Source organism: Centroberyx affinis, unplaced genomic scaffold, assembly GCF_046629955.1.
Source record: "Centroberyx affinis isolate AG114_WGS23_722 - 3 ecotype Tasmania unplaced genomic scaffold, CSIRO-AGI_Caff_v1 ptg000818l_1, whole genome shotgun sequence".
Taxonomy (NCBI): Eukaryota; Metazoa; Chordata; class Actinopteri; order Beryciformes; family Berycidae; genus Centroberyx; species Centroberyx affinis.
In genome coordinates, this window is record NW_027279420.1 from 31,338 (window position 1) to 52,209 (window position 20,872).

The 20,872-nt window shown below is 42.8% G+C and overlaps 1 protein-coding gene across 4 annotated transcripts in view; it reads left to right on the plus strand.

Annotated features, from left to right (window-relative positions):
* The first annotated feature begins 3,436 nt into the window (after window positions 1–3,436).
* The window catches only part of asap1b (ArfGAP with SH3 domain, ankyrin repeat and PH domain 1b), a 48,680-nt gene continuing 31,244 nt past the window's right edge, over window positions 3,437–20,872 (plus strand). For all 4 annotated transcript variants that reach the window (XM_071520659.1, XM_071520656.1, XM_071520657.1 and 1 more), the window contains exons 1-2: window positions 3,437–3,562; window positions 20,479–20,551. In XM_071520659.1, coding sequence (XP_071376760.1) covers window positions 3,437–3,562; window positions 20,479–20,551 — 199 coding nt within the window. The remainder of the gene's footprint in view (window positions 3,563–20,478; window positions 20,552–20,872) is intronic.

The following is a 20,872-nucleotide window of genomic DNA, read 5'->3' on the forward strand; positions in this document are numbered from 1 at the left end:
TCGTGGCAAGTTTAATTAGACTTTGGATTGCAAACTGGAATCTGTTTAAGAGGCCACTTAAGTTAATTTTACATGTTCAGCTCTCCCAAAGCCTGAAACCAGAGAACCAAGGCTTCAACCTGTAATTTCAGTGATGTGAAGCTGCTCTGGTGACAAGGAAAGACTTTGTCAAACTCATAAAATGCTTGTTATAGTAACACAGGGTTTGGGGTCAATTCATGAATGAACTCATCAATTCCAAGTCGACTGAGGAATTGGATTTGGAATTTGAAAAAACCTACAAAACAGAATTGGAATTGAATTGGAATTTCAATAAATTTAATTCAATTCAATGAAATCCTTGTTTTTTTCCTACCTCATATCTGAGATTACACATAGAGTTATATATTATCAATACTGAATATCATGAAATATTAAAGGAACTGTTCAGGTGGTATTTGATGCATGACATGTAATTGTACTACATACATTATGATTGAATGTGTTTGATTTGTTTAATTGTCTTCTATTTGATTCATAGTGTTTGATTTATAATGTTTAGCAAGTCAAGACAAATTCTCTTGGAAGTGGAATTCAAGGAATTTAATGGAGTTCAATTCTGTTTCCTTTCATTCCAGTTCAATTCACATTCTGCATCCTTACAGCTGGGTGACATTCACATTCCAACTCCAGGAACTGAACTGGATGAACTCAACTCAACTCAACTCAACTCATGAATGGCCCAGCCCTGTTAGTAACACTTTCCAGATAGTCATAGCTACTGTCATGGTCACCATCTTCCTCCAAGTGACTGTGCATGGAAATGTCGGTTCATTAGGAGGACAAACTCATCTCTCTGACAGTGTAGGGACACAGTAGTCCATCGTGACTAAAACCAACAGTTGTGTTTTATCAGACCATGCCTCCCTATCAGCCTATGCAAATGAAGGCAGTGCAGGACGATCAGTTTGGAGAGCTGTTCCTAACTTTCCAGACCAAATGTAATAAAACCTAAAGGTCTGTAACTGCTCACTTGAGTAACAATAACAAAAATCACTATAATATTCCTGAAGGGAATGAATGATGTGTCTGTGCCACTCAGCGGTGAGTTTATAGTTACCACTTTAGGATATTTCTGTCTCCTATGGTATGACAATAATACTCCTATAATTTTCCTATAGTGAGTTATAGTTGTGTTGTGATGTTTGTACAGCATCCTTCTACAAGTTATTATAGGTTTGGTCCTTTTTCGTTACGAAATTTGTGTCTTTTGTGTGCGTTGTTCCTTCCACAAGCCTGAGTAGTGTTCAAATCACAGTTTCATGTTATAAACTTAATAACTATAAAGATAATTCACATTCACATTCACATTAACACGCTCTTTACATTCTGTTTTTAAGCTAGGCCCAGCTGGCAGTGTTTAGTCGTCCTGTTGGAGGGCTGCTAAGCTAATCTCCGGTGATATTCATGTACATTTGCTGCTAATTTCGCTTAAAGTAAAAGGTCTTGAGCCGCTGCTAGTTTTTAATCAAACATTTTCAGCAAAATGTGCGCACAGCCTCGGCCCACGCTAGTTATTTCCCAGTGTTTTCCGTTACAGGCCTGGAGACGATCTCGCTGCGGATTGTCTCTGCAGTCACATATTCGAGATCACGCATGCGCAGAGCTCTTCCCCGTCCCCGTCAGCCAGGCGAGGTGGGTGGGAGAGAGAGCTACGTCAAGCTACCGCAGATAGCAGCGATTATACCGGAAGTGAGGCGCTTTTGGCTTCAAAATAAGAAAATAAAATGTGTCACTTGGAGGGGGGTGGGGGGATGTTAAGGGCGAGTTCACATCATCCTGCCTCTACTCTTTGTTGTGATTGGTTAGCTTACAAAACATGTGGTCCATATATCCATATACAGTGTGTTCCTCTGAAAAGAGGAACTTTTCTCAACATTGGGCAGTCTTGGTGGTTCAGTTGGATGTATACCATGCAACCACAACATCTTGTGTTCGAATGTGCCTGACTCTAATGAAAACCTTTTCCAAAATGGCTGCTTTTTGTCTGCCTTGTATGGAGCCACTTATGGAGCCCCTAATAGTTCAATGGGAAACAAGTAAATATTAAATTATTTTGCATTCCCTCACAGTAGTTTTGGGTTCTTTGTAAAGATTCACCTACATAACTGTTTTCTTGAACCAGCCTACACCCTACAGTGGATATACAGCTATTAGTCATGGAGCAATTGATATAATTTTGCTTTAAACTTGGTGTTAAATACTTGGTCACCTCCATGGATAGAGGTGGATGTGTGCAAAATGCAGGAAAAATGGCCTACATGTGAATGAAGGTTTTATGAAGGAATGCAAAACAATTGGAGCTCAAAGGTTTTGCAAAGGCACCCAAAGCATTTTTGCAAGGTCACCCAAACTTATTGCAAAGGAACACAAAACAACTGCAAGGACACTCAAAACGTTTGCGAGGGAACGCAAAACAATTCTTTTTATTACCCTTTTGAACTAGAAAGGACTCCGCAGCCTTGCAGCCACTTTGCATTTGCACTGGGATAAAAAAGGCAGTAGCATTTGAATAAAGCAGAATAGTGTGAACACACTTCTTGGTACATATTGCAAGCCAAAATGGCTGTGAATATATGATGTGACAAGGACATTTCAGAAAATATCAACAACAATTATATTATTAACTATATATATATATATATATTACAATAGAATATTGCTGAATATAATATTTACTTTCACTTCGGTATTTTGCATTATTCCAAAAATGTTGTAATATTTTGCGCGTCGATTCAGGTTTTATTTTGAAAATCTTGACCGGAAGTCGTACTACTTCTCCCAATTGACTTGACGCTGGTTGTGAGAGGCTTGAGCGCGGCCGAGCAGGAGAGAGTGGTAGTGAATGTCAGCGGCAGCGTTATGCATTAAAAAAGATAAAGTGAGATAAAAGAAGAGAGGACGAAGCCCCGCAGCAGTTCACGACCATCTCCAGACTATGGACTATGAAAAATAATAGAGAGAGGCTGGTAATTGTAGACTGTTTTGACGACAAGCGGCTTATTGAACATCTGTAGAGCATAATGAGGGCATCCGCTATTCTTTACGCTGTTTTTTTCCCGGAGGTTTAGTTAGACGCAGAGTGACATTATCTATAAATACGTCGCTTTCAGGCATTTTTCTCCAGGAATACACACGCCGAGAGGAGAGAGGCTGCAGAAATCCAGCGCATTCCCTCTCCCCGTGTCCCTTGGGGACAGTGAAGTCATTTGAGAAGTCACCGGAGAAGAGACACGTCTTTGTCATTTCGATACTTTCATATAGTTTGTAAGGAAAATTCGGGCTTTTCCATCGGCGCGCCAGTCACACCATCGCCCGCCCCTTGCTTTATTTTCATGGTTTTGGCTTTCTAAGCGTTTATTGCCAACCTCTTCCCTGGGCATTTCCGCGCTGAAGGATGCCGGATCAAATATCGGTGTCCGAGTTTCTCTCGGAGACAACAGAGGATTACAATTCCCCGACAACCTCCAGCTTCACCACCCGCCTGCAGAGCTGCAGAAACACAGTCAATGTGCTGGAAGAGGTAAGGCCACAACATCAGCCTGCTGCAAGATGCATGCGTTTGGATGGAGGGCTGCGGTTATAACTGAGGATATACTATAACTGAACAACACATTAGATTAGATTATAATTTAAAGATTGCACAAACGAGAATATAGCAGGTTTATTTATTTGTTATAGGGGTAAAGCTGGTATTTATCAGCAAGGATCATCTACACCCAAAGTTAACTGGTGATGTTTCAGGGTATTTCCATATGATGAACCCCTTAGAGGCCTAACTGATTTATAATCTTGTACATCTAATCCCTTCCCAGGAAAATAAATACACCTGTTGAGCTGCGGGCTTTAGGCTAATAATTCCATAAAAGGTGTCTGTGATGCTGTAAGATGATTCTGGTTTATTACACGAAGCAAAAAAAACAAGAAAAAACCTGCGTTTCACTGGACTGGCGTGTCAAGGTGAACTCTCATCTTCATGTGGGTTTGTGTGAATCTGCTGTTCTTTTCGAGCCGGTGAAGCCAAATGAGAGGGGGTGGATGGCTTTGGATAGTGCAGGGAAAATGGGCCTACAGCTTACTGTGTTCACTATTACATAACTCACCAGCTCCAGAGCATGCTGCCAGAGAGAGAGAGAGAGAGAGAGAGAGGGAGAGAGAGAGGGAGCGAGAGAGAAAGAAAGAGAGAGAGAGAGAGAGACCTCCTCCAGCCACTTGCAGTCAGATCAGGATTTAAATGGTCTCAGGATTACAGAGGTTTCCCCAGCCTCACTCATGCTCCTGTAATATAATAATACGTTTTTATTTGTAAGTCGTTTTTCAAGATGCTCAAAGACAGTTTACATGAAATAGTATGAGTATAATTAAAAACTAGGGATGTGACGATATGCTAATCTCACGATACGATTCGATACGCGATACGGGGTTCACGATTCGATACGACCACTATACAGTTCAGTGACAGCAAAGTCTGAATGATGTTTATTTCTGAGCCACAGATCTTTCTAGGAATGGCTGCTGGCTTGCTGGAATGTAAACAACAATTTAAAAATGTCATTACAAAGTGCAAACAATATAATTTGGATGGAGAGCTTGTGAAATTGTGATGGGCAAGCCGTCTCATTGTGATTACTAAAGCATAGTAACATGGAGCTAATATTGCGACTCATTTTTCTGTCCCACGATATGTATTTTGCATTGTGCATTTCGATATATTGTCCCATCCCTAATAAAACAGTGTACAAATACATAGCAAGTATAAAAAAACTGTAATAAAACCAATGTAAAACTATATAAAAACAAACAAAATAAGGTATAGGACAATAAAGCAAGGAACAAAAGACAGAAAAGACAGAAACAAGACAGTCAGCCTTAACATTACATGTCTGTTTTTGGAATAGCGCACACACACATTCATGCTCTACGATGTGATGTCACCTTTGATCAAGTAGGAGAGTGTAATCAGGTCAGATGGGGGGCGGGTGGGGGGGCAGGGGGGGACTACCTTCATGCCCCCCCCCCCCCCCCCCGCCCCCCGCCCCCCTTCCCCTCGGCATCATCCCTGCCGTGATTAAATGGAGCATCAAACCAGGGGAACACACACACACACACTTTCGCCCCTTCTCCACTAATGCCAAAATGTGACCTCCTTTTCCACTTTGAAACATATTCCGCAGTCGACTTGCCCGATTTCAGGTTCATGTAATATTCACCAGTGTAATGCGTCGTATGAAACAGAACCATCCAAACCCCATTTTAAAGAAACAACAAGTGAAGAAGGCCTATTTGACGATGATTCACACATTTTCGCTTCTCCTACTGTGTTTTTTTTACAAGTCGCTCTGGAGAAGAGTGTCAGCCAAAAGGACAGAATGTAAGTGTAATAGTGCCGGTGTTATTTGTGTATTTGTAGTTAATAAGCACAGCATGTCTCGGCAGACGTAAGCGTTGAGCAAACGACCCGGACGGTAAGCAGAGATGGTTTGTTATTGTGAGTCACAGGCACAGAGCCGGCCCAGTCCAGATCCTCCTGCTCCCTTCAACTCACCAGCAGCTACTACTATGAGCCAGAGTCTGTGCTATCTATCATCTCCGAGTTCAAATCCTGCACAAGTGTATTATAGCGTAATAATAGAAAATTCAGCACAACAGAGCCGGGGCCGTGTTTATCCTCAACACAGAGCACATTTTTTGTCCGTTCAGTGTAACAAGGAAAGGCTCGCATCATGAATCACCTCGCTGGCTCCGTGCCTCCAAACCCAGAGACTGCAGCACAAACGAAAAACATCTGTTGGAAAAGGCCGCCATGTGCGCTGGGCTTCAGTAGCCACTCTGGAATTTTTTGCAGAGATCACATGGCAAGGAAGACCATTATACTGGCAACAAAGACCAGCAACGTACTCTTCACTGTTTAAACAAAGGCAAGATGCCCCTCAGTCCAGGATTATGAAACATTTAGGCTTGATAATCAGCAGAATGCCTCTCTGGGAAACACCCATCAGACGCTATAAGTCACTCAGACTCTATGAAGTTCAGCAAACAGGAGTGCTGAAACGATTAGTCGATTAATCGATTATAATTTTGATAGTTCATTAATCGTTTTAGTCATTTATCAAGTAAAAATACCAAACATTTGCTGGTTATAGCATCATACATGCTAAGATTTACCGCTTTTCTCTGTTTCATATCATTATAGAACGAATACTTTGAGGGTTTTTTGGCTGCTGATCAGACTAAGACAGCACTTTGGGCTCTGGTAACTTGTGATGGGCATTACATTTTGTAGACTAAATGATTAATTGAAAAAATAATCGATAGATGAATCGATAATGAAAATAATCGTTAGTTGCAGCCCTAGCAAACAGTCAGCCTACTGCCATGAATACAGTTTTAGCTTCTAAAATACTGTTTCTGTTTTATGAAATTGGCTCCACTGTTTGGTCCTTGGTTAGACTTGGAGTGTAGCTGGGATTTCCTTTGCGCTATACATGAAATATAGCTGCTGAGCAGAAATAAAAATCGCCCCTGCGTCATTTTGCCTAAAGAGGAGCTCAGCCTGGATTTCTGCTGAGCTCTGTGTTCCCCTCCTCAAAGTTAGAGCGCTCGTCCCGAGTCTCTCTGCGTTCCTCCAAGTCATTTCCTCGGTATGTTGACAAGGTAAATTATGCAAAGGTACAGGGTGAATATTTAATGCTGTAACCCGAGGGGGCGAGTTGACCCACGGGAGAGTTGTCATTCTCTGCGTGCTTCCACTGACTCATCTAGAAAAAAAAAAAGAAAAAAGAAAAGAAGCTGTTGCAACATCAGATCGTCTTAATTCAGCACCGCACATCAATTATTGATCGGTGCATAATGACACAAAAGCTATTAATGACCGGCCGTCCTCTACCCCGGCCTGCCTGCTTTTTCCCGACTCGCCACTTCTGACTCCGAGATGTTTACTGTTTATATCTGGATCAGTGCGGATGAGAAATAATATAGAAAACAATGAGCAGCCAGATTGAAAGATACAGGCAGCTAAAAATAAAATCTCCGGCTTGGTAACTTGCCCGCTTGTGACACACAGGATGTGACGGGGCAGACATGGAAGCTGGTGGTGTGTGTGTGTGTGTGTGTGTGTGCGCGTGTGTGTGTGTGTGGCGGGTGAGGATATCCTCTCCTGGATTCAGCACAACCTCACTATAATGACTTAGAAGAATGTAATGAGGAACCATGGGACTGAATAGACTTTAAAGTGGTAATCCACAAGATTCTTCTTTTATTTAAAAGAAAAAAAATTGTCTCCATCTTTGTTGCTAAGCGCTCTTCGCTGTGGTGTTTCTGCACTGCACTTCCCAGAGATCACCTGTCAATCAAACAGTGTGTGGGCGGGACTGTGGCGTCTTTTTCCTTGGATTTTCTCTTGTTGTAGTTTGAGTTTCTGTAGGTGTCGCTCTTTTTTCTGTCTGTCCAGCCGTGGCGGCTATCGCTGCTCATGCTAACTACCCCAGTTCTTCTTCTCCTTCTTCTGTTTACTCCAAACAAACCGCTGCTGCAGGAAATGTAAAACGCATCACTTCCTGTGCTCCAGAGGATTTTCCCAGGAAAAACATACCAGACACCAGGTGTTTAGAGCTGCATTCATGAACTGGATATAGGTTGAATCACTACTGCGCTGTATGAATGAGCCACAGAGAGAAGCAAAAGCGGACATTTGTGTATATGAAAATGTCACAGATTGTTACTCTAAAGCTGTTTTACTTTCTCAATCGTAACTGATGTGAGTGAATCTATAGCAACGCAGGCCGGTCAGGCACTTGTTATTCCCCCCATGAGGCTGGCATTGTCTCTCCCTTTGCCCTACAGATGGTACTTTGCGTCACTGGGTTTGCTTTCCTAAACCGCAGAGAACCATAGCAGCAGCACAAGGGAAACCCTCACTGCATTGGCATTCCTTTGAGCATGCCTCTCGCACCACATCACATGGGCTGGACCAGGGAAAATGTTGTCTTTTCACAGTCATTCTATTCAAGCATGGCTGGGCTTGACCTAATAGGCATAGGCCCTTTTTACTTTTGTGCCTTTATATAACAGCTAACGAATCCTCTCAGTGCCAGCGCTTTCCAGCTCGCAACAGTTTGATGTTATCCTATATTTTGAGAAAAAAAAAAAAGAAAAAAAAAAAAAAAAGGCTGAATGAAGAGTTTTATTCCAAAATGCTACGTATGGATTTTGGAGGAAAATCATTACTTGACGTCATGATGCAGTACGTCTGAGATATAAAAGATCCAGTCTGTAAAAGGGTTATAATTATGTCAACAAAGGACTTAACCTACTTACTGTTCTCTTGAAAGCACTATAATTTGCTTTATTTTTTACGCTATCAATCATTTTAAATGAGTAGATGCCACTTTTATTTTTAAATGTTGCAAATGCCATTTTGGAAGCAAAGTCTTCACATAGAGATTTTAGTGGCACAGATAGATTTGAATGTTTTCTGTTTATGATTGACTGATGAAACCGTAGACCCAAGTGTTGTTGCTTCTACTAGGGTGCAAACGAAAAGTGGACAGTAAAGCGTACAGCATTTGTTAATTATAATAGCTTCCAGTTGTTTGACTGAGAAGCCCTCGGCACCCCAGGGCGTAGCCTAGATGACACAGTGTCATGTGAGCCTTCATGTGACCCATCCAGTCCACTAGCAGGAGGCAGTCATTTCTAAGAACTTCTTCACAGTTAATAGATCATTTTTATTTTTTCCCCCTAGGATATTCACTTTTGCCCGAGAGAACGTTGATTTATTTGACCCATTCCCATGCTGGAAACCATCTGAATGTCACATGGAATAAGCAGGAATTGTGCTTTTTAAAGGCGGTTACATTTTCAATTTGCTCGTCATAGCTCATGTGTTTTTCCGCCTGTAAGGGAAATGTATTCAGTTATCTACTTAATTAATACTGGCTGCACTTCAATCAGTCAGTGTGTGTGCTGTCTGTCCATCTGCCAGCCCAGTGGAATGTAGATTGGAAGATAATTCACCAAAATGAATTTTACTGTAGTGTAGGCCTCATTTACTTCACCCCAATATGTTTATTGATAGACAGATACAAATATAAGAAGGCTATATGTATTGATTTATCATTTTGTTGTGCATTCAGAAACACTACCAGGCTAAAATTGAAATTATCTTTCCTCATGTCTTTGGTTTGATATTTTGGAGCATTTTTTAGGTCTTCCCCATCAGGAACAAGGCAAAAGCTGTGAATTATTCAAAAGAACAAGACAGGTTTCATCATACTTGGGCTTTACATAACAAAGTGAGCGCTGGTTATTTAAGGCTCCTTTCTGCAACATTTGCAACTCAGGAGGACAGCTGTGTCAGATTTAATTATTAATGAGGTTATGGCTTTTTATTCATTATTTGTCCCCTGTGTCCCCAGAGTGAATGGGAGCATTTTGCCTTCCTTGGCACCGTTTCTCATGTGACATCTTTTTTCAATACAGTTAAACTACATTACAAAAAAACACATTTTAATTTTGTCTCCATCTTTTGTGCCAAGCGCTCATTGTTCTGCTGTTTTTTGTTTTTTTACTGCACTTCCCAGAAATCACCTGACAATCACACTGTGGCCAGAACTGTGACGTCTTTTCCTTGGACTTTGTGTTGATGCAGTTTCTGTAGGTGGCGCTCTGTTCAGCCATGGTGGCTATCGCTGCTCATGCTAACTACTCAGTTCTTCTTCTGTTTACTCCAAACAAACCGCTATTGCTGCTGCAGGAAACGTAAAACGTAAAAAATCAATTCCTGTGTGGCAGAGGATTTTTCCCAGGAAAGACCTACCAGACACCAGACACAGCAAATGTAAAAGCTTTCAGGAACAGGCTATAGCTTCAATCATTATTGTGTTATATCAGTCTGTGACATTTATTTATCTGAAAATGTCACGTATTATTACTTTAAAAGCACACGCCAGAGCTTAGCTATTGTTTTTGAAATGCCATTTCAGTAAACACAGTGTGAAAGCTGACTCATGCGTCCATGAGGCATTATTTCTATGGAAAACCCAAGGCATCCTAAAGTGTCATGTAAGCGCGTCACACTTGATAGCTGCATTGATGGCTCATTGTGGCGCTCCAGTAGGGATTTAGACAGCTGACGATGGAGGGAGGCTGTCCGTGGGTTTAACACCGTCCATCCCTGTGAGGAAGGGCCCAGACAGATGTGAACACCCCCTACTCTTCCTTGCCTAAATCAGGGAAAGAGCAGGGGATCAGAGGCCGAAAGCCCCAGCCCCAGAGCCTAAGCCTGGTCAGGGGCTAATCCGCTCTCTGCTAATAGCCCTTGATGATATACGCAGTGCAGCTGTGGCAGGAAGGTAGGCCAACAGCTGTGGCCCACAGACCGATTATCAGATTTCTCCCACAGACGGCAAACAAACCAACAAACAAGCAGCACAACACAGACTCACCTCCTGCTGCGAGAGGCAGGACACAGATTAGAACGTGGCTTGGAGATTTCTTAACAAAGGAAAGGGAGTGTATTTTGTGATGAAGTGCTGTAATTTGCCTTTTTTTTTTGGTGAACCCACTTTCCCTCAACCTGCCTCGTCGACTTCTGCTTCAGTTAGTGATTTCCTACATTTCCCAGAATGCCTTTCGACAACCCCTAGAGAACGGGCACAAGCTTGTTGCATTTCAGCTGTGGGTGTTATGTGTAGGTGGAGAGAGTGATAGCGGTTGGATAATAAGAGCAAGAAAGCAGGTTTTTATGGTCAAGAAAAAAAGAGTCGCGCCCCTTTTGTGTACACTGTTTTGTGGCTGCATTGCATCATGGTCTATTGAGGCTACTGTCGGTAGAGAAACTGGTACAAAATGGCGGCTCTAGAAAGAAGCCCTTGCTCTTTGAATCTGAGGGACTGAAACCAAAACCTCACATTTACCGTCGATATTTTCGTTTTTCTCCTTTATTTATTTTTTTTCTCAAATTTTTCTCCTATTTATACTCCATTGCAGCTGCACTGGAAATATCTTGACTTGATGTCACGCCATCTACGTTTGGCTAGTTAAATACAAGAATACGAAAAATACAGCAGAGCAAATGGGCCCAGAAATTCAAAATACATCAACTAGCTGTTTTTTCAACAGAATTAAAGTGTTATAAGGTGGATTTTTTCCTTTAAGATGTGCACAGACCAGCGGACTTTAGCGTTCCTCTTTTCCTGATTTGGTCTGTGCCGGCTCCTCAGCCGAAAACAAAAGAAGCACAGACCTGCTTTTCATCGCCTTCTTCTTTGTGATGCCGAGGTTTTCTTCTTCTATCATTGTATCAGTGCAGCGGTAACATTGTTTTTCCTCAAGGACTGCCCTGCAGAACCAGAGACAGCTCTGTCCAGTGATGCATGCTGCCTTGGCCTGAGGGGTAAACAGTGCATCTTTGTCTATGAGCTTTGATGGTGTTTGGCCCTGGACCTTGTCTGTGTGTGTGTATGTGTGTGTTTCTGTGTGTGTGTGTGTGTGTGTGTATATGGCAGCCAAGCACTCGCTACAGCTTTTCATTGTAAGTGCGGAGGAACCTGCGAGGGCAGAGCATGCTAGCTTTCTCAGAACAGCAAAGTGCTGCAGAGGTCATTCAGGCTCACCGGAAAGGCATGAGTGCTGCTTCAAGATGTTTACCCCTCATCCCACTGCCACTTAATGTCAGTGAAAAGAGTTACATCACTTCCTTCTCCACATCATGTCAGCAACTACTGCCACCTCACTGTGAAAGTTTTCAGAAGGGAAATTGTGAAATCAGAGCGGACTCTATGCGGTTAAAGCTTTCGTTGGACGACTCTTGTAGACGCGGCGGCCTATTTCTGTTCCCCTATATGTCCAATTGCTGGGGTGTGTGAATATCTCAGCGGCCGGTGGGAATGGGTACACCTGTGGTTTTGGAATAGCTGGTCTCTCACCCAACAGAGTCCCATAAACTGTGAAATTCGAGACTCAGAAAACTTCAAGGAATGCTGTAAAGCGTCCGGGTTGAATCCGGGCCTGCGACTTTGGGCCGAGAGGACTCATGACCAGGAGCAGAAGACTCAGGGAAAAATAATGTTACTTCTGATTGTGCATATTTATCAAGGGAGCACATTCTTTAGCCGCATGCCTTCAGATTTGCAACGTGGGTGGTTGGTTTGGTAGGAAGCAAAGTTGGCAGGCTTATCAGCTGATCAATGATAAGCGAAGGATTAGTGATAAAAGCAGAAATCTTGGAGTATTTTATTTAGTTTTTCTCTGCTCAGCCTACACAGCGCTCTATAATAAAAGACTGACCTTGGACTTTAACTATCTCATAGTGTAGTATTTTTCCCTTACTATGTTATAAACGATCGATATATTTACTTTTAACAGAGTGGAACATGACTAGAGTCAGTTTTTCAGTCATTATTGTGTTTATCCTGTGTCAAAATAGCTCGAATGGCTATGTGGCTTATGTGCATACCATAACAATAATGCTTTTGTTATCAGAGTTATTGATTCACAGTGTGGCAACAGTTGTTTCCAACGTGTGACCTGGAATGTGACTCTTGAATGCAACCGTACACACAGATGAATGCAAAAAAAAAAACCATTCCTCTCACCTCACTGTGTCTTATCTTGAGCCCAGTCAGTGATAGGTTGCTCGAGGTGAATCTGGTTTTCGTTGAGGGTTTGTGGGTAAATATTCTGTTCTCTTTTTGGCCCGGGAACTTACAAGTACGCCTCTCAGCGATAAGAGAGAGAGAGAGAGATTGGGAGAGAGTGAATGTACCTAGATGTATTTTTCAAAAGAAACGGCACACAAACACCTTCATGTAACCCCCCTGTCTGTTATTAGTTTGTTTTCATCAACTCTGAGGTTTAGATTTTTCCTGGAAATGAATAACCTCTGTGCTCTCTCTCTATTTTCTCACCTAAATAGAGCGCAGTGTGAAGAGGTTGCTCGGTATCATTTTTTTAATCATCGGCTCTGTGTCACTCCCACTCTTCTCCTGTGGTCTCCTATTTATAGTAATGTGTCCGAATTATTCAGCAGCTGCTCCACATGAATAATAGCGTCCTGACTGATAAACATTATACAGATAGAGGTACGCTTATTTGACGTTGGGTATGCACAATCGAATGCAGCAGCGTGTGGGTGTAAACTGTGAAAACATGCACATGCCCAAAACAAATGGTGGGCTGAGTGAGAGGAAGCTTCACAGAGGGAAGCCACCAAATAATGTGTGAATGTAACACCACTGCATGCATGGCTTGGCTTTTTCGCTGGCCGCACGCAAGCTTGTCAGTGTGTGTGTGTGAAGTCTCTGAAGACCCGCGGCTGCAAAAGAAGCAGTATCCGAGTGGCAGCAGCACAGGAGGCTGGCTTTGTCCGTGGCATGGCCTCTCCACACACACTCAGCACGGCCAAGCCAGCTGAGCGGCTCCTTTCTCACTCTGCAGATGTACTTCCCTGCCTCCCTCGCCAGCCCCGACACTGATAGGAGGATAGAGCAGGATGCTTAAAGAGGCATTAAGTAATCTATATCTTTTATCGAGCTCAATCTGTGACCGAGGAGTTGCCACAACATCGACGGGTCTTTGGCACAGCTTTGACACAAATAATAAAGTCAGTAGAGAGAGAGTAAGCTGGCTAATTAGAGCAGAGGTGCAACAGAAACTGATATAATACTGATACTGCTTTGTCGTTAGATTTTTTTCGGCTTGAGAAAGAGGCTTTTTTAGCTGAAATGTGTTGCGACACTGGTTTCTCTTTCGTAGCAGCGTCCTCCATCGATGAGCAGTTGACAGTGTGAGTAGGTGGGTGGGGGTTGGGAGTGTCTGTGAGTGGGGAGTTTTTGTTCCAAAAGAGAAAACGTGAGTGGAAAGTGAGTTTTCTGAAAGCCGGAAATCTCAGCACCTGGTGAAGTGATCATTGAGTCATTGGTATTGATCAACAACCCTATCAAAATCCCCATGGATATATTTTTTTTTCTATGGGGCAGGAAAAATCTTGCTTATAGCACCTTTAAACCTCGATTGGTTGAGTTGAATCCATTTATAAAGAGGCCAGTGAAAATCTTGCTCATAGATAATAATAATAATACATTTTATTTGCAGCGCCTTTCAAAACACTCAAGGTCACTTTACAATATCATAGATCTTGTTCATAGAGACTTAGAAGAAAATACAGTCCTATTTGATGCTTGATTTGTAGTTGCTATTTCAAATAAGTCGGTCATCTGGTTCTGCTGATGCACCTCTCAACCAAAACCAAAACCACTGGCAGTCGATCATTATTTTCAGCAGTGTGTGTGAGAGATAGGCCGTCTGACCTCAGCTGCTTTTGGAAATGTTACATCCTCCCATTTTTCCCATTCCACTTGGAGAGCTGAAGGCCTCTCCGGCTGCCGGCCCAGAGAAAGGGATGTCCATTTGTTTCCTGCCAATGAAAACGGCTCCCCACCCTTCCTGCTAGAGTCGTGCCACATATACTGAGAAAATGCTCCCAGAAAGACAAACCGACTGACTTCTCTTAATTAACATTTTTTTTAGAGCTGCTGGTTTCGTGGGCACGCTGAGACAGAACAAGGAGCAAGACTAATTCTGGATTAGCTAAATTAAAACATTTAAGCGGCTTTCATGAACATTAGTTTTATTGTTGCTTCTGGACTGTGGCGTCTATGACTTAATAGATTCATTGCGCTATGATACATAAACATATACATTGTCATTTGTCATATTGTATTTTTCATTGTTGCTTTGCTGTGAGCCACGAGGTTAAATGAGGAAACGGTTTTGTCTCAAGGAGGCAGAAGTAAGACACATGGGTAGTGGGGGGAATTTTAATTATCCGGTCAGTCACTTTCATACTAAATGGACAGAAAATGCCACTGCAGATGTGTTTTAGGTCTGCATCTTGGCTCTGGGGACACCCTGTGATAATTGTGCCCTTTCCTGCTTGCTTCTTCTAGGAAATAATTATCAAATTAGCAATTCTGAGAACTTCACACACACACACACACACAGCGCTTCAGTGTCTGCTCAAGCTCTCTGTCTTGCCTTGCTCTTCCCTGGGTGAAGATTAAAATCTGCCACAGTGGCACAGCTGAGTCTCAGTGCGCTGCTGACAAACAGAGAGCCGGTTGGTTAGTCAGAGCGGCTTCCCACAATCGACGCAATGAAGAATGTTGAGCCGACACGTGAGGCGGCCGGATCACGTCTCCATGGCGACCGCACAACCGTGCGCCAGGGCGATCTCAAACGGCGGGGTGAAGAGGAGAGACTGGGTCAAGGAGTGGGATGAGTTCAGGAAGGAAAATGAGAAAGACGACCAAGGCGGCATGGAAATGACAGAGTGCGAGCTGCAGAGTGGATCAGCGAAACAAGAAAAACACGTCCCAGACAGCCGGAATGTGTTTTTTCATCTGTCAGCGGAGAGCAGTGAGTGTCATTAGACGGAGCGCCGCTGACCCGGGACAGAGCGCTGACAGGCCCGGCTGCTTCCTGCTTCCTGTGAAAGGACGGCTGCAGGGGAAGCAGCAGGGCTGCAGAGGGAGGATAAGGCCTGGGGCAGGAAGCCTGAAGCTGAGACAGCCTCCAGTCAGTCATGCCCAGTCACTTTGACCACCAGTTCATCCTTTCAGCTTCCCTGTGTGTGTGTGTGTGTGTGTGTGTGTGTGTGTGTGTGGTCGTCAGGGTTAGAAGAAATTAACTTTTTTTCAGAGGGCTTTTTTGCCTGCTCTTGAACTGATTTTTAGGGACATTTTTGTCCTTTTCAGGGTCATTTTTTTTAAAACTATGAAATAATAAATTTGCATTGCATATTGGCAAATAAACACTCAATTTCTGAAGATTTGTTTTATTCTAAATCATAACCACACATCCCACACTTCTTTCCCACTGCTGGAAAGTGGCGACAGGCTTTACAGAAGAGTTTTCCCCACTCTCTGCCCCCCAACCAGTCCATCTTCCACCCCTCGATTGTTGAGTTTTGTACCATATTATTTTATTTTTTTGTTGACACAGTGGTTTCAGCATTTTCTCACTGTGTGGTACCAGTGTTTTCTACTGCTTCAGGCTGTGTGCTCGGTTGTTTTCTGATCAAAAAAACTCAACTGTTCTCACCCAGAACGCACTGGAAAGAATTCTCCAGTCATGGTTTCTCACATATCTCCTACGGTGGCCCACAAGGGACAGTCACTGCTTTCACAAGTGAATATTTGACTCGACAAAAAAAAATGTGAACAGGATGAAATGCAAAAACGGCTACTCCTAATTATCACGGGCATATCCCCCCCCCCCCCCCAGATTTTTGATTTCACAGGCATTTTATGAACTTTGAAGGGCATTTTTTCCCCCCGAGCCGCTGTTAATTTCTGACCCTGGTGTTAATGCTGTTTAGCACCCTCCGGTCATGCTGAGCCATCATGAACGGCCCCCGCCCTTCACCTCCCTCGGTCGGCCCTTGACCTCTCTGGCTCCATCCCTGCAAGGACAGACTCAGACTTCCACTTGAAAGCATTCTGACACCGACGTGTTGACTTTCACAGAAGCAAACGGTTTGTCAAGGTGGAGATTTCTCCGGAGTAGCGCAGACCCACGAAATGTGCAAAATGGGTCGGTTCTTCTTCTTCTAGACGACACGGAATAAAACATCCCTTCTTGTTTGGGTGGGGAGTCTAGCGACCGCAGATGTTTAAGGCATTGTCACACTCCCTAATCCCACTGGGTTGCGTCGGAGCTCGCCATTGGCTGTCGGCAGATTAGAACAAAGCTCTGACTATATTGAATAGTTATCGGGGCTTTCGGGGAGCAGAGTTTGGAGGCATTCTTGCCGGTTGCCAGGGGTTTGCAGAGACGGCGTGCCAAGACATCACTGTTTCATTGATTTCTTTTTTCCTTGGCCCTGAAAAGCAGAGAGCCAACAGTTACAACAGAATATCTCTCCAAAAAAACATCAATCTGTGAACATTTACCATCAAAGATTCCTTGATACGGGCATTTTTATGGCATAATGAATTTTGCCCTGAACAGATTGGGTCTTAATGAATCAGGGCAACATAATGTTTTTTGTATTTATACAGATTAAATCAAAAATAATACGAATAACTAAATGCGTAATACAATAATGATAATGATATAAACAAAAATCTTAAAAACAAGCTAAAATCACTAAAACAGCCAAGAAAGCAAATCTGTAAAAGCTTGTTCACATTAAAGCTGAATATTTAATTAAGTGCACAGACAGAGGGGATTATGGGTGACTTTTGGGTGGCGGTGCCAGCTGCTGTGAACACGAGCACCATAAGGGTCAAGCTGCCTCTACTTTGTCCTCCTCACCCTAATCAGCATACAGTAGTACAACCTCTGAATAATCACTGAGTTACACTGGAGGCATTTAGCTGCGGCTCTTCTCCAGGTTTGGTGTGTTGCTTAGGGACACTGTAGTTGTTAGGCGGATCTAATCCATGACTTTTGCATTACAACACAGTCTCTCTAACCACCAGGATATCACACTTAAGTTGAGACGTTACGGAGTCTGCTTGGAATCAAATGGTCTTGTAAGGATACATGGTCATAAGAAAATAAATATTTATCCTATAGCTTGTAGGAGAACATCAGTGGTATACTAGTCCATATGCTGGGTAAGAAAATATACATAAAATAAGGCTTTGCTGGTGCGTTGATTTCAAATAGGCAGTTCAAGAATCAAAAAAAGGGAAATCCGCATTCTCAAAAAGATATCTTGATTGATTTATTTTACATGTTTCAAATAAAAAAAATATGCAGCTTGGCAAACCGACTAGAAAAGACAACGTCAAGAGATCATTTACCAAACAAATCCACAGTATTACACTTTATTCTCGCATGCGATATTGAAAAATCGACACTTTTGGGACACCATTTTGCGAAGCACGCAGAGGGCTAAGTAATGAGGCCGTGCGGGGAGGCATTGGGCAGCGGACCCGGTTCCCATGTGAGAGGGATCAAAGGGCTTGGCCCCGGCAGAAAAGGCCCTGCGGCGGCACACTGCTGCTGCCATAATTGGGGAAGAGCCATGTAAACCTGTCCAGGGGAGGCCTAGGACAGCTTAATTATGTAGTGAAATTTAATTAGCCCAGTGTTCTGTGCGTGCCTCCGCTCTTCACCGGCAGTCCTTGATGTAATATGTGTTTTCTGGTGTTTATCATCTATTATAAGTGAACATGGCAGGGTTATGGTTCCATTCCCTGTGGCTAAAATGGGTGGAATATGAAATGTTCGTGCATTAGCAGCCCCATCATGAATTTACATCCACTTTGCCGCCCTCGGAGTAAATCATTTTGAAACCGACCCATACTGGCTTATAAAGGCTTTCATTTAAAATCATTTAGCTGATATTGGTAACATAGCGTGTGTGTGTTTTTGTGTGTATTTATGTTTGCTTGTGTGTACTTTTTCTCTCTCCTTGAGCAGAACAATCCTCACACAGTGATCTAAGCTTTTCCTTTGGTGAATGACATGAGGAAAATGCGGTTTGATTGTCACAGAGTGTGTGCGGTATGACAGTGAGATTATCTCCATGTGGGTGTTGCGCTTTGTGCTGAGACAAGTCTCTGAGTTGCTTTGCCCTCAGCGGCGGTAAATGCATGACATCAGCATTGTTGTAACTGCGCTCGCCATGCGGCAGCGGGTCGGGAGGTCCCGTAGCACTAAAGTAAACAGGCCAGTCCTCCCAATAAACATACATCTGCCTTTGATTTTATCACACTGTCATTAGAGATTGTAATCGGGGGAATGTGGCCTGTAAATAACTGCTGGAAAGTTAATTATGGAAGGTGCCATGTTTGAATACTCCAGGGTCTTATCACTAGATTAAAGCGTATGTTTGGACAGATAAGTGATGGCAGGTCAAACTGAATGGGGTTTTGTATTAATGCCAGCGCGATAACAGTGCTGGCTGTGCAGCAGTGCAACGGCACGGCGTTCAGAGTTTACTGTGGGATTTATTGGTAGATGTTGGGCAAGGGGTTATTTTGGTTCTGAGACCCAGTTTCACTCCTGGTCCATTCCAGGATCGCTCCCAGTAGGTGTTGCAGTTTAAAAATGGCTGTTATTGGGATTGTAAAAGGGGCAACATCAAAAGCGATTTACCCAGTAAATTCAAACTACAGCCTCTGTACCAGACCATAAAAACATCGGAGCAAAGGGATTTCTTGACCATTCGCTCTTTATTGTGGTGGTTTGGATGGTCTTTGGAGGATTTGGGATGATGTTTTTTTTTTTACTGCAAACACAAAACAAAATTCCAGTAAAATAAATAGCAGTTCACAGGATTATCTGATAAACTTGCTAAAGAAAAGGTTTCCATTTACATAATGAATGCATCCCACTTCTTAGGGTTTAGGTTAGGTTTACACAATCATCAATCGCCTAATCAAACACTTGAAAATGTCCAACATATTAGTCCAAACAACGCAATCTATTTGACTGTTCGTTTTATCATCAACAATGTACACATTTCACAATATTCACATATTTCAGTTAAGTTGGGGTTTCACAAACAGTTTCCCTCAAACATTCCACATGAAATGTACTTTCATTTAGTTCGGCCACAAACCAACCACACAGCATCCAGGCGTTTGTCAAACAGAATATATCGCACCAGGTGCAGCTGATAGTCAGCCTCCTTCCTGCCAGTTCAGGGATTGGAGGATGGATTTGTCAGTCAAGCTTGTAATTTCTATCATGAGACATGGACACATGTAGTGTAACTGCAATTGTAGTTGTTGTTTTTTTTGGGGGGGGAGGAAGCAGGCTGAGCAATAAAGCCAGATGATGAATTTTCCTTGTATTTACATTTTTCTAGCTGTGAGGGCAGTTTTCCAGCGTTAGGAGGGGGTGCACTGCAGCTTAATGAATGTAAGGGAAACACTGGCGTAGAGAGGCACAGCTGCTACTTGGTGCATTTGTCTTAAATAGCTGTGTAGGATTTTCTCTAAATATGCATATGTATCATTGTTAAGTGGGTAGCCCTCGGTGCTATGATATGAAGCCTCTGTGCGGTGGTTTTCTATTAACATTTACCGTTATTTTAACTCCCTGGTGCTCTTGATGCTGGTGTTTTTTTTTTCTAGCATTAAAATGTGTCATGGCAACTAATCTAACCATGACAGAATCCTACATATTGCAAATTTAATGGAGAACGCAAAGGCTTCGCTCCAGTAGTGTTGAAATAATTACTCATGCCACATTCAGGTCAAGCACTGTGTTGTGAGCATACTATATACATTAGCTTTCTATGCATGCTTTGAAGTACTAAACAAATAGTGTGTTATGACAAGTTCAAGTTTGCTGTACTATTATAACCCAGGATGTAACATGTCTCTAAAATATCTTTGTTGTCTTTTGATGTGAAAGTTCACCTTACAGTATGAAACCACTGTAAATGTTTTACAACGTCCTCTCCTCCTCTTTTCCCAGGCGCTGGACCAGGACCGAACCTCCCTGCAGAAGGTGAAGAAATCAGTCAAGGCTATCTACAGTTCAGGACAAGGTGAGAGAGCCTGTTCCTAAATGTGTCAAGCCTAAATGTGCCGGGCAGATGGGTACATGTGCAGAACACTCCCCGAAAAAAAGCCTCAGAGCAAAGACACTGGGATCTAGATTTCTTAAATATCTCTAATAAAAATGATGATTGCTTTTTTGTCTGGAACATTGCCTTTGCAGGGCAGATGGTGTTGTGTGTGTGTGTGTGTGTGTGTGTGTGTGTGTGTGTGTGTGTGTGTGTGTGTGTGTATCCAGGCTGTCCCAGAAACAAACACCTGAGTTTGTTTTGCTCCTCGTTGCTGTATGATGTATCCTCAGTAATTTTCCA